We start from the raw sequence: 25,218 nt of genomic DNA on the forward strand, positions 1-25,218 counted from the left end.
CATCAAGTGAGCATTTCTGAAATGCTGCATCTCCAATAACATGGACGACATCATTTGAGAGGTGGAGGCTGCAAATGATGGTTACAGCGACGTGGACTTGCTCTACCCTGATTCGGACAAGGAGTTACGTGCCGTCTTCGATGAGGAAAGCATTGACGAGGATTTCCTCGGGTTGAGCTGAAAAGCTTCATCCAACCCAAACGGCCCTTTTAGGGCCACAAACCCACAATAAATATGTTTGATACCGGTATGAATCCCTTTTCTTCTGTTTTTCTCGGAACAAAAAAAATCCTCTTTATAATGTTCAAAAATAAGAAAGAAAAATATGAACTTGTTGGTAAACTTTCCTCTGTCTTCAACTTCTTGAAGATGAGAATAAGACTGTTAGACTAAATTAAGCGGACATGGGAGTAAGCATGTTGATATCTCTGTCACTTTGTTCCATACAAAGTTAATGTACAAACGTATTTACATCTAGATCAGAAAATAAAATGATCATTATATTCATTTATTTTGAGGGTGAAAAACATGGGTGCGGTTAATACACCGGAAAATACTGTATATGTTTTAAATTTCAATCTGATCGGACGCATGGTTTGGCAGCCAGAATTATTTAATATTTTGAATCTGGGTTCAGCGATTTAAATCAAAATTGGTACATGTATGTATAATGATGTGATAATGTAGGCGGAGGCATATCTGGCAATGTCACGATGTCGAAAAGTGACCTTCTAGTTTCCCATACCCTTTAATATATTCAACCAAAACTTGGTGCATGGCTTTGTGATGATCAGTTGCAGAACATGTTCGAGTTTCAGGTCGTTTCATCAATATATCACAGAGTTATGCTCTTTTTAGATTTGCATGATATGTGATATTTTATGTGTGTGCAGTATTCAGCTGCCCCAACTCCATCCCACTGCTTTATTCCCATTGGCTGGACAACTGGCCTGACTCCTACCTCAATAAAATCATGTGCCACCATTGCATAAAGCAGCACAGATTGGCAGGCCTTAGGCCTTGGTGTTAGTCCATGGCCCAGTGCAATTCAAATGATCCCAGGTATATAACCACGATGTATTACATTTGCACATAAGCTGTACGCAAGTTTTGTGCTTAATGTACTGTATATACATGGGGTTATTTTTTAATATGAAATGGGCAAAGCCTAGAAATGATTGAAACATGGTGTGGAGTTTCTTCTTCTTCTTTTTTGTTCTGGTATCGGATGGAGTATGCGTTAAAGCAAACTAATTTTTATCTCCTGACCATTCATTGGGACCGGTAGGGGACATGTATTGCAAAGCAATTCTCTCTCTTGTTTATTTGACTTCTATGCATTCCTACAGTGTTGAAAACTTGTGGGTGTACTTAGGGTGTGCATTGGAAGGTTAAGTGTGGTTAAAACAAAAATTCAGTCCCATAGGTTCACGTGGGGTTGGTTGGGGGGGGGGGTGGGATGATTCAATTCTCTCCACGTAATATTTATGGCATAGCGCCACTCGTGGTGAGAAGTGGTATTACACGTCATCCTAAAATTTTCAAATTCTGGGGGAATTAATCTGTCCCTTAGGACGGGTTCTTTGTTAGTACCTGTCCAATGTTGGTTGGTGTGTGCATTGCCTCTTGGAATTGTATATTATGATTAGTTTTTTTAACCTTCCTGATTCCTTTTCTTTATATTACTTTTCTTATTGGTTAATTTGAGTAAACTACCTTCTCATGTTTGGACATGTTGGCTATTTAATGTTTTTGTAAATTAGAGTACGATGGCAATTTGGTTCCTTACCTTTCAGAGTGAGGTATTCGATGAGGAGGAATTTGAGGGTGTTGACGGGCAGCCAACTGTGCGAAAACCTGGGCAACAATCTCTTCATCTACATCAAGTAAGTGATTGAATATGAACTGGGGCAGCCAAATGCATAGTTGTCTGAATATTTGCCTCTTGATGCAAAGACCATTAATTTGTCTTTTATAACTATGGGAATTTGTTCATTTTCTGTTGCGTTGTTCAGCTGTTAGGACATTTTTCTTCAGATGTCATATTAGCTGTCTAATGTAAATTGTGTAGTGCATTGCAGGCTGTCGCCGATTTACACAATCTATTTCCATTGTTCCGATTGAATGTCGTTAACACATTGTGACACCATCCAAGCGTAAGCTATTGTGGGGATTTCACAGGTCACCATGAATAACGACGGATGAACCATGGGTTGATTTACAGAAACTTTATTCACAAGTGCTGACAAGAAACAGGATGTTTGTTCCTCTATTAACTCTGCAAAACTTCAAACCCACATGAGATTCATATCAAAGTAAACAGGAGTTACAAAACAACTGCTCTTACCACACTTCTCCCATGTCTCCTCCTGCTGGCATTTCCACTCGCCGCTCAAAGAACATGGGTGTGGCGTTGTTATCTAACAGCTAATGTAACACACTCATTATGGGACAATAGTCAATTTAAGTTGTGCTAGTCCGATATAGCGTCATTCCAAATTTTTAAGTACAGTACTGTAGTTCACCTTGAAAAATTTTTAAACAGAGTAGAGCATCATCTGCCAGTGTAGAAGCGAGCGACAATGTCACGTTGACCCGCTGGTGGAGAACCGACTACATGGAAAGCACTCGGTGGATACCACATCGCTTTATGTCCCAGTCTCATGTGTTTCGCCTTCTGGTGAACTATACTTATTTATGTTCTTAAGTGTGTACTTGAGCATGTCTAATATGTATTTCAATGAAGGTTAAGTTATAGGTCTAGAGAATCAAGAAATCATGTTTGGTTTATGAATAGATATGGATGGCTTCAGTGAACACTTAATTGTTGTTTTCTTGAATAATATCTTGAAAGAAGATTTTAAAATGTTTTCTGGTGTCCTTGCCCCCAATCAATTGGCCCTGCACCCAATAATAGGGCGAACATGTATCACGTTACCCGCCGCGTCATGTTGACCTCGGGTTCATCATATACACAGTCTTCCAGCACCTTCTACATAATGATTTTGACTATCGTCATAATCGGAGGATTCTTGATCAGAAAATTCATCAAATTCAGTTTCTGACGAATCTGAAGCGAGTTGTGTGCCCATTATCCATTGCGTGCTGATAATTTTCTCTTCATTACGTCATGGCAGTTTTCTGGAATTTTTTAAAGGGGTTTTACCTGCTGGGTTTGCTTTTATTTATTTTAACTGTAAAACCCCCAAAAATGATTACAATTAATAACCATGTTGAGTTATTTGTTTATAACTTAAAAATCAATATAATGACCAAAAAAAAAATTATTTCTTTTTTTCTGATTCTGTTAGCATGACAATTTTTTTTCCCCTGACAATCCATCTCCCCATTATGACAAATGTATATTGTATACCTGTCTGGGGAAATTGTATCTCAATAATAATAATAATACAGTTTTTAGAAACGCAACCAAGATGCAAATCAGCGACTTGGTCTATTCGCCATTCAGGGTGTCTGAAAAATAACTTCTTATTTTAACTTATCATTATTTCTTGACTCATAAAGGTATTGCTTTTTAGATCCTCGTGGAGGATCTCTAAGTCTTACTCACGTTGTTGTTCTTCATCTTCTTCTTGTGGATTTTTTGTTTCACAGCTGATGTGGATTTTTTAAACCCACCTTGTTGTGATCGTTGTCCTCCTGAAGGATTCTAACCGGCCGATTGTGGAATCCTATTTGACTTCAGACAGAGTTTAACGTTTGTCCGATTTGATTATAAAACCCTACAAAAACCCTATCGACACTGGTAAAACTGATGTCCACACAAGTCCTTCCTTGTGAAACAATTTATTTCCTAATTATACACCATACACTTCTCACCTTTGTACAATGAACTTAAGAATCCACATTTGATTGCAATATTATTTGGTTCTATTTCATTTATTCTTATTTTAGTTAACAGTTAGACCAACCCGATTCAATTCACTTCTACATTACATCAGAGAGTTTTATTCTAACTTGGTACTTGGTCAGTTCCAAGGAGTACGAGCCACTGAGAATCTATACTTCCTCACGTGCTCGTACTCCAAACTTTTAGATTTCAAAGCATTTTATACTTCCATGAGAGAGAGGTTGGGGGATATTCACCCAGACTGTAGACGTGTCCTTTAGACAAAAGCCACTTCGTACATTTTCTAAGCAAAGGTTCATTTATCAGCTCGGTCACTCTACTCCAGAACAACACATTTCTTATCATTTAGGGCAAAAGTCTTTTGGCCAGAAATGACAGCCAATTCAATTTGCAGCATAGAAGTTACATTTCTGAAACTCCATTTGTTACAATTTAAAATACATGAATATAAATTTTTCCTCCACACAGCCTACAGTTTTCATCGAAACTTCCTGAAACTTGGCATATACATGTAAAAATACACTGCACTGACAGTTACCATCTCCAATTTTGAAAATTCCTCAGAGAAATAAAGTTATGACGTCAAAATATCTCCGCTAATGGAAATCGCCTAAAAAAATATCTCAAACTAGGCAAGCTTTTTGAATTCTGTTTGTGGGAATCGAACAGGGCATTAGCACAGATAATTTCTCACAAACCTGACACATCACAATGATGTCATATTCGTTTTTATGACATCATCATGAAGAGGATGAGGATCTTAGCTCATCTGAGTTTGTTAAGCACTGTATTCACTTCAACAATGGGTATGTCCATTTTTTTCTTTTTATTTTGTATACCTTGTCAAGGCTTGTGTGAGAGCTAACACACCACTCACAGCATGGGAGGCATGAGACACGAGGGGTGGGAGTGTGAAGGACAAAACAGTGGGGAACAGAGACATTAGGAGATCTGTGGAAGGGAGAGGGATGGGCGGGGAACACGGGGTTTACAAGATGGACATTACAGGGACTTTCAGGAAGGAAAGCAGGGAATTTGAAGGAGGTGGGCTTGGGTGGATTATTGGGGGTAGAAAAAATCGAGGATTTGGATGGGGGATAATAAGAGGTGGTGGTGAACAGCTGCTTTGATGGCCTGGAGGGAAGAATGGGATTGAATAGAGTGAGGGAGTTTATTTCAAAGGTGGGAAAAAAGTGGAATGAAAGAGTGAAGGTGAGCAGTGATTGGTGATTTTGGTAGTTTTACCAGAAGGGGGTTGTTGATGGACCTTGAGCGCCCTGCGGAAATGTGGTGGGGCCAAATCGCAGAGAGAACAGTGGGGGGGGGGGCAAGGCTGGAGAGGAGACAGTAGAAGACAGAAAGACCACTGACCAGCCTGCGGTGAGAGAGTGAGAGGCCCACAGTGGTGGGGCCAAATCACAGAGAGAACAGTGGGGGGGGGCAAGGCTGGAGAGGAGACAGTAGAAGACAGAAAGACCACCGACCAGCCTGCGGTGAGAGAGTGAGAGGCCCACAGACTCAGCCTCATTGCGGGAGATGCCAACTATCTGAAATGCCATCTGTCCATCCATCAAAGAAAAAACTTTAAGCGGTGCAGACTCTGAACTGACACGATGAGGAGCTCAAGCTGCCTTGCATCACGAGAAGGAAATGCCAAACTTCGCCGCTTCCTTTGGACGTGGGTGCTATTTTATTAATGAAAACCATTTGATGCTTTAGTCAATATCATTGCTTATGGGAATAATTAAATTTCCATTCCAGCTCCTGCATTTCTCAGTTTTGTAATCTCACTGATACGTTATTAGAGAATCTTTCTCAGAAATGTCTCCAAACATTGCCAAGAACACTCCAAATATTTTTTTCAAGTTCATCCAGTTTTTGGTTTCCAGTTCATCCAGTTCAAGTTAATTTGTAAACGTCTTCTTTGGCCCAATCCCAAAGAAAAAAGTCACATGGTGTAAGGAAGCCAGTCTGTAGGCCCTCGATGGTGGTTGCCAAGCCATCTGGGAAAATGGTTGTCAGGTTCAAACTCTTACCGAAAAATGTGGAGCACCAGATTGCATAAAAAGCGGTTCTTAAGCATTTTCCCACTGCAAAATGGAAGGCCAAACAAAATTTTCTAGCATTTCCAAGTATCGCTTATTGTTCATGATGTCTCATAAGTACAGGCCGACCAATTGTGTCAGTCAGTCCACACCAATCTGTGACTTTTGGCTTAGATTGCATTTTCTTCACTGTCATACCTGTTATGATCGGCACAGTAATAGGCAGTTGCGGTGATTTATTAAAGCCCTCAACATGGACCACAGCTTCATCAGACCACAAAACGTTGTTCAACAGTTCTGGACAGTCATCCTTATAAGTCTTATTTCTGAGAATTGCATATGGATATCAGTTTTCAGGATACAGTTGTGGGACATCATGAGATTTCCATGCATGATAATTCAGCTCCCCTTTCAGCACCATATGAACTGCGCAACGTGTCAAGCCACTTTCTCCAGATACCTCTCACTTATTTTGACGGACATGGCCTCGTATGTCATTTTGTGTCCTTAACCAAACCTGTAGTCATAAACTTCATATGGTGTTTGTGTTGAGGACTGCATTTCTGCCATGCTCTTTTCTCTACCTCCTTTGAACTTGAACAACTGAACTGACTGCCATACCTTGATACAATTTTTGCCCGTTCTCATAAATTCAAATGTTAGGCAATAATTGTTCACTTGCAAATAAAATACAATGGTATTGGTAAAGATAAAAAAATGCAATATTAAATGGAAAAATGGTAAACAATAATCAAGTGAAAACCGCATTGTAATAGGTGCTTTACTTGAGTATCAATGACAGACTAAAAACTAGAAGGGCACTCGGTCGTGTGCATACCTCTGCCACGTAATGCCTGATCCACGAGAACATATCGGGCCCAATCAATACATTTTTGAAATATCATGCTATACAGTACTACATCATTTTTTGGCCCGATCTCTCAATGGTGAAGAATCACTTAAAAAAATCAAATAATTCTCGTATACAGATCCAGATTCAGATCTTCATGAAAATTGAATCAATTTGTCCATGCCACACACCCAACATGTTCACTAAGTTTCATCTGAATCCATCCACAACTTTTTATATGCCCGATATATATATATATATATATATATATATATATATATATATATATATATATATATGTATTCGGGGCGTATTCTGTCCGTCTGTCCGTCTGTCCGTCTGTCCGTCTGTCCGTCCGTCTGTCCGTCCGTCCGTCTGTCCGTCTGTCCGTCTGTCCGTCTGTCCGTCTGTCCGTCTGTCCGTCTGTCCGTCTGTCCGTCTGTCCGTCTGTCTGTCCGTCTGTCCGTCTGTCCGTCCGTCTGTCCGTCTGTCCGTCTGTACGTCTGTCCGTCCGTCTGTCCGTCCGTCCGTCCGTCTGTCCGTCCGTCCGTCCGTCTGTCCGTCTGTCCGTCTGTCCGTCTGTCCGTCCGTCTGTCCGTCCGTCCGTCCGTCCGTCCGTCCGTCCGTCCGTCCGTTCCTGTTCGCACTCTAACTCCAAAAGTTTTCAACTTTCACGTTTCATATTTGGTACATAGGTACGGTGTGTCGCGACATAAGTTCGTCATCTAAAGTGGTTGCCATGGCAACCAGGATGCTGTTTTCCATGTAGTAGCACAATTCTGTATATACCTTCTTGTTCGGGCGTATATTGTGCTCACTTGCACTCTTGTTCAGATATGCTATATATCGTTTTTGGCCCTATCTCTCAATGGTGAAGAATCACTTGAAAAATTCTAGTAGTCGCATCCAGACTCGGATTTTCACTCAAATCTTATCAGTTTGTCCTTGTCACACACCCAATCTGTTCACAAAATTTCATCCAGATCCGTCCACAACTTTTTGAGATATTGTGTACACAGACAAACAGACAGAAAAGGAGTGAAAACATAACCTCCTTCACCTTCGGTGACAGAGGTAATAAGTACTTGCTTCTCAGACACCCTGTATAGTACCTGCATTCGAAATCTTGTATCAAAAAAAAAAAAATTTGGTTGAAGCTTGAAACAGTTATTAGAGGTTTTATTTTGAACAAGTTGAGTGTATTAATAGCCTTACCAGACTCGGTGGTGTATTGGTTGGAGCGTGCCCTCTAAGTCTCCGAGATTGGTCGTTCAAACCCTGGCCAAGTCGTACCAAAGACTTTAAATGTGGTACGTGCTGCTTAGTTGCTTGATGCTCAGCATTTAAAAGGATTGACCACAGACAAACAATGCTGGGAAGGCAATGGCAAACCACCCAGTATAACCCATGCCAAGAAACTGCTTTGGCTGCACCAATGACCTGTTCTCTCTCTCTATCGAGTTGGTTGCAACTCTATGCTGGTTGCATCATTGGTTGGGACGCAGCCATGCCGCTGATGCAGTGTCCCCCTTACCAGTACACTGGTATTCATTTTGCTGACCTCGGAAGGATGACGGTCTGAGTCAACCTCCTGGTGTATTTTAATTCAGCGGGCAACGGGGCTTGAACTCAGGACCCTAGGATCCCAAGCCGCCACCCTAATCACTAAGCCAACACCAGGCTTAATGACCTGTTAAGAGTATGGAACAACAACACATGTAACAAAAGAGTTAATAGAACATGATACCCCACACCCTACAGTTGTGTTCGAATACAGTATATACTTCAATTTTAATAAAATAATGATGACAAAAATCGTTAAAAAAATAAAATCCAGACGTTTAGAACTGCCAAAGCAGTCATAAAATGATGTTGCGTCTCAGTTTCGGAGATGGAGGATTCATTGATCACCTTAGAATGCAGCTTCAATCTGCATCGTCATAGCCATATAGGCGGTCTCTTCTTCACCCCGATATGCACCCCTTCTCATGCCATGATTTCTCATGCTCTATATCGATATACAGCATGTTTCTTGGAAGCATTTTGAAGGCAATTTGTGTTCTGCAGTCTTCAATGATATAATAAAATTTGAATAAAGGTTTAAAGGCGTATAAATGAATAACTTCCGGGTTTTACCTCCGTTTTACTGTGTCTTTTATATCACCCTTATCCAACATGTTTCATTCATTTTTTATGCCTGTTGTTTGTGTCCTTTACAACATCCTTAAAAACAGTAAGTTTCCTGTTTGGAATAATTTTCAATTTTGTTTCACTGACAGGCAGACAGAGTAACAATATTGTCTCACTCCTCTCTGCACATGTGCTATTGGGACGAATTTGGAGTCTAAGTACAGTAAAACAGCAAACTCGTCTTCCTGTTCATATTCAAAATATAACGTACAAGTTAAATAAGTTGTTCCTTGATCATTAACTGACGATCATAAACTGATTATATGGATGGATATAAACCAGTTGCTCACCCCGCTTTTCGTTTCGCGTCATGGGGTAACAACCACATATGTAACAACAGTGAAATAAAGTGGGATTTCCTGTATGTTCACAGGTTGTTGTCGGTCCTGGTGGTTGGGAACGCTACCAACTGGAGATACTCATGGTCACTGGGTTGCTTGCTTACATCCTTAACTACCTGATAGGCCGTAACCACAACTCTCAGCTTGCCCAGACATGGTTTGCAGCTCATCGAGAATTGCTTGAAGCCAATTTCTCTCTCATAGGTATATTTTGCCATTTCAGTTGTCTTTATTATCATTGTACCCTCTTTCTTGTTGGGTTTTACTGATTTTTCCATTTGTTTTAGGTGACACCGGAACAGAGAAGGAAGCTGTTAGCACTCTCCAGCTGAACCAAGAAAATGACCATGTATTTAGCCTCTGGTGTTCAGGGCGTGTGTGCTGTGAGGGTATGCTTGTGCACCTAAAGGTGAGTTCAGATTTTGCATTGTATATAAGGCACGTTGCTGATATGTCCTTGAGCTGGGCATGCGCTGTGAGTTGTAGTATCTATTATATTGTTGCTGAGCGCAGTCCAGCCAATCCAGCCAGGTTCTAGGTAGCATGCATGTTTCAAAATCTCTTTTAGCTGATTGGGCTTTTTTTTCTACTTTTTTTTGTGACAATGCTCACATTTGTTGCTCCCTTGAGATATCAAGTGTATCCCCAGGCCTTTGATTCTTATGTGTAATCCCAAGGCTTACGCCCATTTTTTTTTAACCTTGGCAGCCCAATGCAAGGGCATATCAATGGTTAGATGCTTAAAGGCCAAATTGAAGATTGCAAAAAAACTGAAACTGAAATTTATAGTCTTCAAATGTAGTTATGCTCAAGAAATAGGCAATGCATTCACATTGCTTATTTGCTAACTTTGTTTTTTTCCTTTCCAAACAGTTGCTCAAGCGGCAGGATCTGCTAAGCTTACTGGCTCGAATGATGCGTCCAGCCATCGACCAAATTGTGAGAATGTTTGTTTAAAAAAAACAAAAGTATCTATACATATAAAGCCCCTATTTTATTTATTTCTGTCATGGAGGAAGTGATCTTCCGTTCACGGAAGTGATCTCCCATTCGCGGAAGTGCTGTTGCATTCGTCACTGAAAGGGAGCACATGCAATATCAGTGTTCGCGCCATTCGCCATCTTGTTTCCACTCTGGAAAGGTGAATTTATGCCATCCAAAACTTTTACGACATGCATCTGAATTTGGGTTGATTACAGAGACATGACAGAAGTAAATAGACACCATTATTTTTGAAGAATTTATTTATTGCACATTTGAAGTACATTTGATCCATTTTTAGCTCGCCTGTTCGAAGAACAGAGAGCTATAGCGATACCTTCGGCGTGAGCATCAGCGTGAGCGTGAAAATGTTAAAGTTTTTGGTGCAAGTTATTTAGAAGCTTGCCATTCATTTAATATGTGTACTAGGATGCTGATATTTGGCATGGAGGTTCCTTTGGGGTATATTATTGATGTAGTGAAGTTGAAATTTAAAAATAATTTCAATTTTCTTTTAATTTTTGACTTGTTTTGAACTTAACTTTTTTGTAGCACATCAACGTTGAAGTTGTTTCCTTTCTAATGTTTTTATACACCACACTTTTTACTGATTACAATATACAAATACATATATTGCTTTAAAATTATTTGGATCAGACTTCACTGCAATGCTTTATAAAACATATTATTCAACTAGTCTTTTAAAAACGATAAATGTATAAACGGGCGAGCATTGGGTGGCTTTGACACCAACTCTCTGGTAATACATACACGAGTATTTGGTAGACTTGCCATTTGCAGATTTCAATGCTTTTACTCTTTCAGACATAGAACTAACGAGTTCTGACATTTTCTCTTGTGGGATTTCTGCCCAGGCTTCAATGCAGGAGCTTGATTTATTTCGCAATTCTGCCCAGAATGTGGGTTTCCTGGACTTTTTCCACACAGCTCGATTCAATATGGCCCAGAGGTGTTCAATGGGATTCATATCAGGAGACTGACTTGGCCATGGAAGTCGCTTGATCCCATTTCTGTCCTGTCATTCTTTGGTCTTTTTTGCAGTGTGGCATGAAGCTCCATCTTCCATGAACAGTGTTGTTTTTGACCATCTGACCAGTGGAGAAGACAGGAAGACGTCCATCCTCAAGGATAGAAATGTATATCGGTGAGTTGATGTTGCCAACACACTCCACAAGCTCTGACCAACCAGCGCTCCAGATTGCTCCCCACACCATCACTGAAAAACCACCATGTTTGACAGTTGGCTGCAATTAGTTCAAAAAAAACTCTTGACTGGGAAGTCTCCAGACACATACGCGTCCACTGTCAGAAAATTGAGCAAATTGGGACTCATCTGAAAAAAATGACAGTTTGACAAAACGCCAAGGGTCTGTTGGCCATTTCGTCAGCCCACTTCTTTCTCCTTTGAATGTTGGCTGGTCTAAGAAGAGGCTTTCTCATAGCTGCTCTACCATAGTAGCCCAGTTGATGAAGGTACCGTACAGCAGTTCTTGAGCTAACCTGGACCTCCTCTGCAACATCTGATGCCTTGCAACAGGGAGTTTTCTCAATGGACTGCTTGACAGCTCGAAGACACCTTTCTGAGGGCCCAGGTCGACCAGAACGGGAAGCTGTGGGTCCCTTGCCTTCGCTGGTGAATTGCACAATCACCTGATTGACCATAGAAACTGGAAAGCCAAGGTTCTGAGCTATCTAATGCTGGCTAACTCCACCTTCTGATTGGCCAACAATTTTATCCTCTTTGAAAATCGGAAAGGTCGTGTGCTCCTTGGGTTCGAGGCATAGTTAATTATCATACAAGACCCAGGAACTCGTTTCTGCAAAGAAATTGTTGAATGTTAGTACAAATTACCGAGTAAAACTGCATTATCCAGATGCAATTAATATATTTAAGGTGTCCATGTACTTCTGTCATGCCTCTGGTGCATGACCATTCCGGTTGTTTTTACAACTTTAATGCTGGAGGTAAGACGTCAGGAATATTAAATATTTGCAGTAAAAATATATATACTGGTGAGTAATTTTACTCAGTCATTTGAAATTCCCTTATCACTTTGATAGTGAGTATATTTCTAAAGTAATCATATTTTTCTTTATGAAACAAAAGTTAATCCACAAGCCTGTGAGTTGGATTATTTAACAACTGTGCTGCAATGTGATCTGGCAGAGTGGTGAGCGGTGGGGGGGGGGGGGGGATGCGGATGATTCTCTTGGGCCTCATCATTTTTGATGGGCTGAACACTATATTTATAATGGCCCTCAAAGCTCCCATTGCTCTCATCTTCCCACCCCCCAGCCCCAACATGATTTATAATAAGTATAATTTTAACCATACCCTGGACAATGTACCAGTTATGTCTTTCCCATCGGTGTTCAAAAGCACCTAATGAACTCTCTTGAACTGGATGGCTGTGTTTATTTTTATAAATATCACAGGCCATCAAATCAGGATTTAGAAGGAAACATGACTTTGATGTCATGTAATAATCCCTACGTTATGGTTTCTAACTTGTAAATTACAGTACATTAGTATTGTCGCAGGCCGGGGGGTCGGGTGAGAAGATCACTATGTAGGGGAAGCTATGTCGGTTCCCACAAGAGTCCCCGGAATTGTAGGCCGTCGCACACGGATTATTCCGTGACGCGGTGGGTCGTTTAACCGACCGTGGACGCCAATAACTCAACCGCGTGACCTAAGGTCCTCCCATCTATGGGTTAATCGGGTTACCTAATTAATCACGTGGTTTAATTACCGGGGAACACGCCCTTGGTACGCCTTGTCTGAACCGGATCACTCTACCGGACCGGATCACTTTACCGGATCGGATGCAGCCGAGTGACACTGCCAAGGACGTACCGGCTAAAAGGAACGGATCGTTGGGAATAAAGTCCCGGCTCAGCTAGGATTCGGACGATGCTGGATCAATGGAAGAAAAGACAAAAACCAGCAGGAAATATTCCTAATAATGATTTATTTAAAATCAACTTACAAAAGGGGACACAGAGCAGACTTAACGTGAAAATAATAACAACCAGTTCACCACTTGCTTGATATGTGTACCAAATTTCGTAAATATATCTTGAGGGGATTTGTAGTTAAGCTCTGGAAACAAAATGTGACTGACGGACGGAACCCATTTCTATATCCCCCGCCAACTTCGTTGGTTGGCAGGGGATAATAACGATCTTCTGCGGTCTTACTTTGGCAGACAGGTGCCAGGACACACACATACGCACACACACAAACACAGAAAACCCGATGAAGATGGAGTTTAGAACCAGGAATTGGGCACCGTAAAGGAGGAGCTTGAGTCAAGAAGGGGCGGAGTCCAGAGTGCAAGGGTGGAGTATTAGGCGGGTGGGGTCGACGTCGTGTGGGCGGAGATGAGGAGGTGGAGTCCGGGCAGCAGGAGGCGGGTCGTGGCGGTGTCGACGAGGTGAGAGAGAGGCGGAGAAACTCAAAAAGCAAGAGAGAGACGGAGGGACTTCTCCGACCTTTATAGGATTTGCAGCTCGGGGGGAGGGGCCACCCTGAATCGTAACGTCATCACCTGAATCCGGCGCTCTGATTGGCCCCGACCCCTCACGTGGCCCGCCAGTTGGGCTGGAAACCGCCTCACTTCGTTTCCGACAAGGCTATCTCAAACAGCGGCAATATTGCGCTCCGACCCCACGAGATGACATGAATCCCCCACACCGAAATTGGCACGCGAATCATCCTGCAAAACCCCCCGGGCGCGCCCAGGCGACCGGTCGAGGATCCCGCATGCCCGCTCGGGCGTTCGACCAGCGTTGATCAACGCGCTCGTTCCGCGCGCGCCAACGTGGCCCGCACTGTACATTCCCTGGCTCGATCGCAGCTTCGCTGGCCGTAGAGACGAGAAGACGTTCACCATCCATGGAGAATCCACTGCTGCCAGCGAGGACCGAAGGTACATCGCCATGGATTAATCCATGCACGTTTCACGAGCGGTGTACGTGTCTGCTTTCGAGCACATTCCATACAGCGCGCTGTTCCGCCATTACACACGTGGCCAGCGCTCACGTTCACACGACTCCACTAGCGTGTGCGTGGGACGAACACCAATATGTGTCGGATATTGAGGTTAAAAATGGAACAAGCCGCTTCTCCTCGCACACTCGTATCCTGCCCAACATGGCGTGGAGTCGGCTTTATCGGTCTCCGTACGCGTTTTGTGCAGCATGGGCGTCGTGCTGGCCGTGTTTCCCGTGCCATGAAAAACACCATTCGTGCAGCCTCTTAAGAGGTATTTATTCACATGCCTTTTTAATACAACCGGCAATTCTCCCCAGACCATCGGAAGCTCGAGTCGACAACCCCGCACTGCCAAGCACACATGACTCGCCACACACGCCGGGTTTAGGGCTCGCCTGGGAACGAGGATCTCTGTGCAGCAAATCTCTCACCGTGGCGCCGCACGCGCTGATCTCCACGAGGCCCCACCTTTAAGCGAAGGCGCACATGGCTGATTTACCTCAGGAATAATCAGAAATGAAGAAGAGTAGGGATGAAATGAAGGAAGAAAATGATTTTAGCAACCCTAGCTATTAGATCATCACAACGCACTCCCTTGTTGTCCCCCAAAACAAAAGGAAAGGGGCTATCTCCATGTATAATAATGGAATAACTGTCTTGGGACACTATCTGTTGTATGCATGCGGTTCCGAGAACCACAACACTACCCCCCTCCCTTTCGTTCGACTCGACCCGAGTCGTTAACGTTCATGTGGCATGCAAGTGTAGGTTCCCCTCATACATTTTACCTACGGATCCCTGAGTGCGACATTTCGAATACATGTCCCAAAAATAAATAACCTAGTGCATTGCGTAACTAAACGAACACTCATACGGACAACTTATCTACATTGCCATTAATTGGAACTAAACAAACAGGTGGGTTAGAACTATATACATTTCTAATATTTACATTACCCATGGCCCAGGACCTGTGACTTAAGGGAAGACAATAAAGGTAACATTTGGGGATGAGAGCAGCAGCAGGCAATCAATGGTCAGGCATCTTCAGGGCCCTCAATGGTCCTTTTTTTTATTTTTTATTTTCCTGGCTGCTGGAGGCAACTCATGCTAACACAGCAGGCCACATGCCGTCTCACAGTCCATTTGAACTGGCCTTTATACACAAGATGAACAGCTTGGCCTATATAACAGCTTTATACACAATGTTCGGGCTGCACAAATACAGTCCCCGGTAACGCGGCTGCCTGCAGGGCAGTCCTTGCGAACACTTTCACACAGATGGTCCTGGCACACATGGTAAAGTTGAGTGACATGGAAAGGCAAATAAAGGCATGGGCAGGTGTGGCAAATGGAGTCAAGGCAAAGGCAGATAAAGGCATGGCAAATGCAGACCAGGTAAGGTGCAGTACAACAGGTCGGCACATGAAGCTGGCCGGCCTCGGTGTGGTCTCGTGAGGCTGTGGAGGGAGTGTGGTGGCGTTGGCCGGTCCGAAGACGGGCTCGGTCCTACCCTACAGTCTCCCCCAACCTATTGCCGATGCCTCTCCTTGTCCATACCCACCCCCATTCGGTTGTCACAAAAAAAAAAAATTGTATTTTTTTTTTTTTAAATAGTTATGTGTGTCCCTAACTCCCTTATTGTCTTTGTTTGGCTAACCTGTCCTAACTGTCTATTCCCAATCCCTAAGATTCCTTTTGAAAGGATTGAGGAAGAGACAAGTGAATCTGTCTCGAGGCCAATGCAGCCTCAGAATAACTCCCACAGGTTTCAGCATTTTCAAGATGAGTCCAGCGGCCTACGAACAGCGAAGGGATGAGTGGTGCGAAGGGGTACACGTTGTCTATCTATCCTAGCATTTGTTACTCTTTAAAGGTCCCCTGACATGCAAAATAAACTTGTTATTTATAAATTAACTTTACCTTCCGAGTGAAGAAATCACCCATGTTTTTTTTTTAATCAAAAATGGGATAATTAGAGCAATATTTCGATCATTTCTGGAGCTATTGACAATTTGCAATCCCTCGCCCCTTAAAAAAATGGACTAGCGAATCTCTGCGTGACGTCACATACAGTAACTCGCACAGAGTGGATTGACTCGAGTCGAGATGTCACGTGACTTATACAGTACCTACAAATGCATTTTGCACATGTTAGTGCAATCTCTGTGATCGTCTTAATTCCAGTGATTGTTTCGCGAAAGTTTTAAATAGTTTTAGCCGTACTTTCGAAAATGCCTGCAAGATGTATCGTAGCAGGATGCAGCAATACAAGCAAAGACGGTGTAAGTCTTCATGTATTCCCGAAAGATGATAATCGTTGGAGAATTTGGACATCTAAAGTGAAGGTACTGCTTCCATTGGCATGCTATTCATTAACATTTAGCCAAAATGCTAGCCTGGTGTTGGCTCAGTGGTTAGGGTGGCGGCTTGGGATCCTCGGGTCCTGAGTTCAACCCCCTTCGGCCACTGAATTAATACACCAGGGGTTGACTCAGCCTGTCATCCTTCCGAGGTCAGCGAAATGAGTACCAGTTCCAGTGTGTGTACTGGTAGAGGGGCACTGCATCAGCGACACAGTCGCGCATCAAGAAATGATAGCTACCCCAGCAGCTAAGCTGCCATACGACCACCACCACCAGCCAAAATGCTGTAATAAAAGAAAAGGGAAAAAAATGTTTGCACAACTATGAAAGACAAATGTATCTGTCCTATTACACGGCCTCATATCCTTGGGAATCTTACGCATTGACTTATACATTGTGTGCATGCTAATACAAGTTACTTGTCAACTTGAGATCTCTAGAGTCTAGACTTGTCCGATAAATCCGTCGTCCGTCTGAGTAGGCCGACAAATCTGACGTGCTGTAGCTTTATTTTATTATTGTCTTTTTTTCATTGTTTTCTACTGGCGCTACATGACGATAGTAGGAATAAAATAAATAAAAATGCAACAGAACGTCAGATTTATCGGACGACTCGATACAATTGTGTCGCAAGGTGTGTTCTGCACACAAGTTTTCATCGTATCCGGACAGTGAGGTTGCTTCGTTTTATGCGCGGAGAGACACGGCCGATGACACGGGCTGGCTTTGTTTGTGATTAATTCGCCGCGGAGAAACATGTCCGCTGCGCTGCGCTGGTCACGTCACCTCACGAAAATATTTCTGATATCGAGCAGTATGCAAGTCGAATTTACATTATTGAATTACGAAGAGGATTTAGTCTAACCAGTTGTTATTTCCGAGTCTTCCTTCGATGTCCTCCCGATCATAATTAACTCCGGGAATTTCATCGCCATTTTCCTCTGCTTGTCCTGCTTCGGGCTCGAACTGCTAAGGTCGTATTTCATTTCCAGCTGCCTGAACTTCACCTCCCGCGACTACGTTATCCGACGATTCTCCATGTGATTCAGACCAAAATCCTTCATTTCTCTCACACTCACTGTCGTTACCAGACAAGTGAAAGTCCATATCATCCATTATTCAAAACCAAATGTTCGATTTTTTTTTTTTTTTTTTTAAAGCAGAAATGAACGAAGCGATTGAGTTGCCCAATCAAATGTGGAAACGCACAGAGCCAATATAATCACGTAGACCACCAACCCGAGTAATTTATGTGCAGCCTTTGTCAAACTGCAGTTGACGCACAGATGCCAACCCTCCCGATTTCATCGGGAGGCTTCCGAAAATTCACCCAAACTCCCGCCCTTACGATCACTATCCTTATCCTCCCGAAATTTTGATATTTTTGCACTGTTCACTAATCAGAATGTACTAGTATGAGAATTGAATGAAAAGCATCGTCTGCTACGTATAGCATGTGGTAACTCCATAACGTTCGCTGCTACCAAATTGTATGTAAAAAATTGCAAATTCAAATGAGGAGCAGCGAAACATTGGGTCTGGATCTCGCTTATGCGATCATGCACTGAGATTTAGTGCATGCGGTATGTGTGTAATACAGTGCATGCGGTATGTATGCACAGTGTATATGCATGCGATACGCTCACTGCATGCAGCTGGGCCCCGTACCAGCCCGGCGGTCGCGACCACCGTGCGGTGTTTAACAGCCGCTAGAGTTCTACGAGTCGCGCTGCAGCTGTGGAACATCGACTTCGAAGTTACCGATGCTTCAAGCCCTCGATGTTGATTACGAAATGGCAGAAAAGAAGCTTACGAAGACCAAGAAATGGTCTCAGAAGTACAAGACCGAATACAGTCTCCAATACCCGTGTATTCGAAGGTCTGAAAGAGGAATTTATCATGCGTATTGTACAGTATGCAGCGTTGATATTTCAGTTGAGCACGGAGGTCGCGATGATATTCGGAAGCACGTTGGAAGCAAACGGCACACAGACATTGCAAAGGAGAGATCTTCGAGCACGAGTACCGGTACACTTCTGAATAATTTCACCAAACAAGGGACAAGCGAGGAAGAGGATGTTACCTGAGCAGAACTTCTCTTTAGTGGATTTATTGTGGAACATAACTTGCCCATATCAGTCTCAGATCATGCTGGACCTCTATTTCAAAAGATGTTTCCAGATTCAAAAGTTGCTTCAAAGTATGGATGTGCAAGAACAAAAACTTCAGCAATAATTGGTGAGTTGTCAAATGTTACTGCTTCATCTATTGCCGATATTGCTAGACTAGCTCCATTTAGCCTAGCTACAGACGGTAGCAATGACAGTGGTGAGGCCCAGCTATATCCTGTCCTGATTTCGTACTATGACAACAGTGCTGGGATTGTGAAGCAAGGTTTGCTAAGTTTGCCTGCGTGCAAACAAGATTCCACTGGAGAAAACATTTTCAAACTGCTTGATCATGAGTTCAGTGACAGGAAAATTCCGTGGGGAAATTGTGTTTCCTTTTGTGTTGATAATGCCTCTGTCATGGTGGGCAAGCACAAAGGAGTCGCTGCTTATATCCACAAACAAAATCCAGAGTGCTACATCATGGGATGCCCTTGCCATATGATGCACAATACGGCCAAGAAGGCGGCTCAGGCCTTACCCATTGAATTAGATGACTTTCTCATCGATATTTACTACTACTTGGACAAAAGTAGTAAACGCGTCAAAGGAGTGAAAGCACTGCAAGAACTCTGTGATGCCCCGACACACAAGATTCTGAAGCATGTCGCAACAAGGTGGCTGTCCCTTGGTCAGTGCCTAGACAAGCTGATTGAACAGTGGGAGCCACTTCGCCTCTTCTTCAAAGAAGAAGTACGAAGAAAAATGCAACCAACTGTAGCCAAGACTCTAACAACGAGCAAGAAGGACGGCACTGTATCTACTGCCAGTACTGGCATTGCAGGATCAAGCACTAGTGGAGCAGCATTCACCACTACCACTGCAGTATCTGCTGCGAAGAAGACAGCAGGGACAGCACCAAAACCAATGCTGAGAGCAGGTAGCATCACCGGCCCTTCATCACGTTCATCGACAAAGCAGATCCCTTCAGAGTCGAGAAAGACTGTGATAGTCCCATCTACAGGCAAAGAAGGACCCAAGTTAAGTTCTGCTTTTGCCAAATCACTTGACTCAGCTCAGCAGCTGCAAAACTTTCGAATCAGAGGTCTTCTTCCTTGGCTGCACCTACCTCAAGCTCTCTCCTCAAACGTAAAATTGGATCTGGTACTACGAGTCTGACCTCTTCTGCTGGCAGTAAACGCAAGTGTGATCGCCCTGCGGCTAAATGTACTACGAGTTCTACAACTAAAAGCGCATCTTCCTCAAACACTGTGCAGGAATCTAGAGAAAAACGTGTCAACAGGATGTTCTTGTCTCCACAAACAAAACTCTATTGTTTCTTCCTTCGATATGCTAACAAGCTTTTTGAGAAGGGGAATCTTCTGCTCCAAAGAGACGAACCCTGTATTCATCTCCTGCACGGAGAATTGAATGGTCTTCTGAAAGATATCTTCGTACGGTTTTTGAAACCATCGGTGTCATCGGTTGCTCTGGTAAATGTACCCTTCTCTGACAGAAATCATCAGAAGAATGATGAGGACCTCATGATTGGGAACGATGCCAAACTGTATATAAGGGAACAAAGGAGTCTCAAGAAATCCACCTTCACTCTGAGTGAGTCAGACATCCAAGGTTTCTTCAGTGCAGTTCGCTCATATTATGTGAAAGCCTGCAATTACATCTTCAAAACCTGGCCGCTAGATGATGAATTAGCCAAGCATGCTCAGGTGCTGGATGTTAAGCTACACCAAGAAGTGGGGTTTGACTGTGTGGAGTTTTTCATCAAGAAATTCCCCTGTCTGTTCAGTGGCGGTGATAGTGACATAGACAGTCTTGAGAGTGAATTCGCTCACTACCAGGCAGATGCCTCCATAGCTACAATTGCTACTGAGACAGTGAGAGTGGATGAGCAGTGGCATCGGATTTCACAGCTCACAGATCCCTGCACTGGTGCCAAGAAGTATCCTAATTTGAGCAAAGTGATGAAGGGAATCTTGGTTATTCCTCATTCGAACGCATCATGTGAGCGGGCACTCAGTCTTGTACGGAAGAATCATACTGAATTTCGTCCCAATTTGAGTGTCAAAACCTTGGAAGCTCTCTTAATTGAAAAACTAGCTCATAGCACCCCTTGCTACCAGAGAGAATACAGCAAAGACATAATCAGAAGGGCTAAAAGAGCCACACTGTCACTCAGCAAAGCTGCCATGGAAAAAGCAAGCAGCAGTAGTACCAGCCAGTAAGGTAAGAAAAATATTGCTTCTTTTGTGCTTTTTGTTAATCTTTGATTGTCCCCTAATTTACTAATATTAACATACATGTAACATTAAAAAGTGCACAATTTTCCCCTTTTTTTGTTCAAAAAGTGGGAATTCTTAACATGTTAAATGCTCCAAAATAGGGCTCAGAGGGCACTAGAGAGCGTCTAGAACCCCAGAGCTTCCAGGGCCCTAAGGTGGGCCCTGGACCCCGCCGCAAGGGTCGAGCGCTCCGCGCTCGAGATGTGCGCTTCGCGCACATTATTTGGTGTCGGTTGCAAATCCTCCCTAATTCTGATTTCCAAAAGTTGGCATCTCTGTTGACGTCATGTGGGTTATGCCCCTTTCGGCAGAATTTTTAGGGGCGTTCCCAAAGAGGTTTATTTTTTTTAATTTTACATAATGAGTATTGTGAAAAAACATTGTCAGATCTGAAATCACAATGAAAAACTCCTCTAGGACATATATAAATGAAATTTATGTACTTTGGCATGTCAGGGGACCTTTAAACTATCCCCCGGGCTTTTCAACACGCCTATCTCTTTAAACTGTTGGTTCTCGCAACCACGATTCCTGTCGCCTGTGTTCGTGTTCCTTATTATTTTGCAAATTTTCTCCCATGCTCTTGCACAATTTCGTGGCTGGGCAGCGTGGCTCCACTGGCAGGTCTACCCACCTGCCGAACTCGATCTTCGACACCCCCTGGTCGCTGAGGCTGTCTCCGAGCCTATGATTGTGGGGAATGCCCTTCCTGGCATTTTCCCCGTCGATGCCCATCTGGAATTTTGGCGCTCCGGGTCCCTTTCCCCTGGGTACCCATGCCCATTGCACTAACTCGGTCGCTTGAACCCATGGTCTACTCTGGCCGACTACTTCGGTGCCCGGGGTTCCCTCTGCTCTGTGCGCATATTTCACCAGCCACGCTCCCAGCCGATCAATAGTCTCCTGCACCCAACAAAAGGTTTCGTGCCTTCGTTCAACACCAACAACAAAACGACATCCTTTTGGTTAATTTAACTAACCCACTAACTATTATTACACTAACCCCGGGTTCCCTTGGGTGGGATTCACTCCTCCCCCCCAATCATTCATTCGCACCATGCATTCCACATTCACTCGATTCACACTCAGGCCCACTGACCCACATTCACTCATCATGTTCCTTTTTTTTTTGTTCCACACCACACTGACGCTCTACTTACTACGTCCCCCTAAAGAACTTGTTCTCCCCATAAACCCTTATTCTAATGCACGTTCCATTTAACTCTATCGCTAACCTATGTCCCCACTACACGTTCCATGTCTGTCCATGTCTCCGATACATTTCTAAATTTTAACGTAAATTTCCCCGAACTAATGTTACCGGGCCCCATGGAGGACGACTCATAATGCCCCCATGAGGCCGGTCGCTCTAACGCGAAACTCTTCCCCAAACTAATGCTCCTTTGCCCCGAGGAGTGGCGAGGGGGTGTCGGGGGCCGGCTAGTCCGGTCTGTCCGGGATGGAGTTGGTGGTCTGGTGGGTCGGGGTCTCTTCCTGCGCGGGGCCCTGCACTCCCGCGACAGGTGGCCCACTCGTCCACAATTATAGCACTTAACCGGGTATGGTGTATGCCTCCGATGTTCCAAATTGCACCCCTTTATTCCGAATTGGGGTATTTACCAACGGCCCACCAGGTGTCCTCCTGCGAGCCACTTGCCATGGTGCAGACCCTGCCAACCGGCGGTCGACCATGTCCCGGACCATTCCCTCGAGCTCCACTTGGGTGCCAAGACCAGTCCCAGCCCCAGGCTCACGGCTGTCCACGGGGCCCACCTGCCGGACAGTTATCGCATGGCGCTCGGACCCTCTGGCCGACGGCTTCGCTGCCTCCCATCGGGCGGCAGTGTCAGCCGCCTTCTGGAGGTTTTCCGGCCGAAATGCCGTCAGCAGGGCCACTGTGTCAGTACCCGCAAGAGCCTGGATAAATAGTCCAGGGCAAGGTCTTCCTGGTAGGGTGCTGCCATGTTCGTATGCGTAATCCCCACTGTGCGGTGAATGTCATAAGCCAAATCCCCCCATTTTCTCATGAGGTTGCTGTTTTCGCCCACTGAGCTGAGCTTTAACAAGCTTGCTCTGCTGTTCTATTCCGAATCGATTACTTGGGGCCAAACAGAGGCCTGCCAACGTCATTGCTCCTGGGGCATAGTGGTCAGGACCTCAGCCGCCGTGCCGCGCAGTGCCGCCACAAGATGGATCCCACTCTCCTCCGTGCTCCAGCCATTACCCCTGGCCATGTGGTCAAATTGGGCCAAATACGCCCTCAGGTCGATCTTTCCATCGTACGGAGCTAGCGACACCGTCCGGCCTCCCAGGTTCCTAGCCCCACTCACTAGTCCTTGAGGGACAAATGCAGGGGTGGACCCTCCGGATTCCGGCGGTACTCTACCCCCGCGGAGCCCAACCCACTCGCCCGGACAATTTGTCAACCCCGTCTGGGTCGATGCGTGCCCCGCACCATCTTTTGCACTCGACCATGCCATATTACTCGCACTCTGCACATACTCCGGCACAATCACAATGGGGTTGATTTACCTCAGGAATAATCAGAAAAGAAGAAGAATAGGGATGAAATGAAGGAAGAAAATGATTTAAGCAACCCTAGCTATTAGATCATCGCAACGCACTCCCCTGTTGTCCCGCTAAACAAAAGGAAAGGGGCTATCTACACGTATAATAATGGAATAACTTTCTTGGGACACTATCTGTTGTATGCATGCGGTTCCGAGAACCGCAACAATATATTTCAGGGAAAAAAACTGGTGCAATGGCCTTGAGCTCACACCAAATCGATGAATTATTCCACATTGTTTATTTCTTTTTTTGTGCATTTTCCCACTCAGACTGCCCTGCATTTCAGGGAAATGAGGAAAAATGTCATTCACACAAAAGCAATCCATCCAAGTTTATTTGCACTGCTAAGAAATCAGAGATTTGCTTCAGTGATGCATTTGCACCTGGCTTTTAATATTACTAGTGCATGCCCGTAGATGCGTGGCCGTACGTGCAAACCCTCCCCCCCCCCACAAAAAACTCAAACCGCGTGCCAGAAACAACAACCACACAAGCTGTTCCTTCGCTTTCACGTGCCCATACGTGCGTGGCTGTATGTGCAAAAAATAACAAATATATATACTTTAAAACCGCTTTCCAGAAACAACCACACAGGCCGTTCCTTCGCTCTCGCGTGTCCGTACGTGCGTGGCCGTACATACAAAAAAAAACTTTCAAACCGCGTACCAGAAACAACAACCACACAGGCCGTTCCTTCGTTCTCGCGTGCCCATATGTGCGTGACCGTACATGCAAAAAAAAGAAAACTTTCAAACAACTACACAGGCCATTCCTTCGCTCTCATAAACGACAACTGGATTGGGGCATTGTGTTTATCTATAAATGCGGATAAGAAATCGAGAAATTATTAGAATATAGTAAGTCATCACTATCCAAAAGTAGTGCGTGCCCGTACGGAATGCTGACATCATTCCACGAATTATCGCTTGCATTGAAGTAACAACTGCTGTGATACTTACACACAGAGTTAATTTAAATCAAGTTTACCTCCCTGTCTTTGCTTGCCATGGCATTCGCTGCCATTTACCATTGGCACTTCTACCCCACGGTAACTAAGGCACCGATCGATCCCCATCGTAACCAGCACGGCACGTGACGTCATCCTCGGCCGGCCGTGCACCGGCCTACGCAGCCACGCCCACGCAGCAACGTGTCCTGTGATTGGTTGGTAAATAAATGGCCATAACTTGGGAATCACTTGTCCGATTAATATCAAATCTTGAAAAGGCACATACTCAGGTCCCAGCAATATAGCTGGCAAGTTTCAATCAGATCGGACCAATGGTTGTCGGGAAACAGCGGTCACAGACACACAGACACACAGACACACACACACACACACGCACACACGCACATGCACACGCACACACACACACACACAAATGCACAGACACAGACACAGACACACACAGATTGCTGGAATTAAAGATAGATGAAATGAGGTCAATGAGAGAAAATAATGAAGGGGTTGAATGCAGACTGCAGAGCAATGAGTAAGGAAACCCGTCGTTGTGAATCGTTTTTACCACCAAATTGAGATGTATTTCGTTGGCAAGCATGTTGAGTGGAGCTGAATT

General features: G+C 44.1%; 1 protein-coding gene across 5 annotated transcripts in view; it reads left to right on the plus strand.

Annotated features, from left to right (window-relative positions):
- CCDC47 (coiled-coil domain containing 47) overlaps positions 1-25,218 on the plus strand; it is a 100,497-nt gene that overhangs the window by 16,268 nt on the left and 59,011 nt on the right. For all 5 annotated transcript variants that reach the window (XM_085879625.1, XM_085879624.1, XM_085879626.1 and 2 more), the window contains 4 exons: positions 1,797-1,886; positions 9,330-9,501; positions 9,585-9,706; positions 10,171-10,236. In XM_085879625.1, the coding sequence (XP_085735751.1) occupies positions 1,797-1,886; positions 9,330-9,501; positions 9,585-9,706; positions 10,171-10,236 (450 nt within the window). The remainder of the gene's footprint in view (positions 1-1,796; positions 1,887-9,329; positions 9,502-9,584; positions 9,707-10,170; positions 10,237-25,218) is intronic.

Source organism: Eptatretus burgeri, chromosome 4, assembly GCF_056783735.1.
Source record: "Eptatretus burgeri isolate ZD-2024b chromosome 4, Ebu_testis_v1, whole genome shotgun sequence".
NCBI classification, from domain to species: domain Eukaryota; kingdom Metazoa; phylum Chordata; class Myxini; order Myxiniformes; family Myxinidae; genus Eptatretus; species Eptatretus burgeri.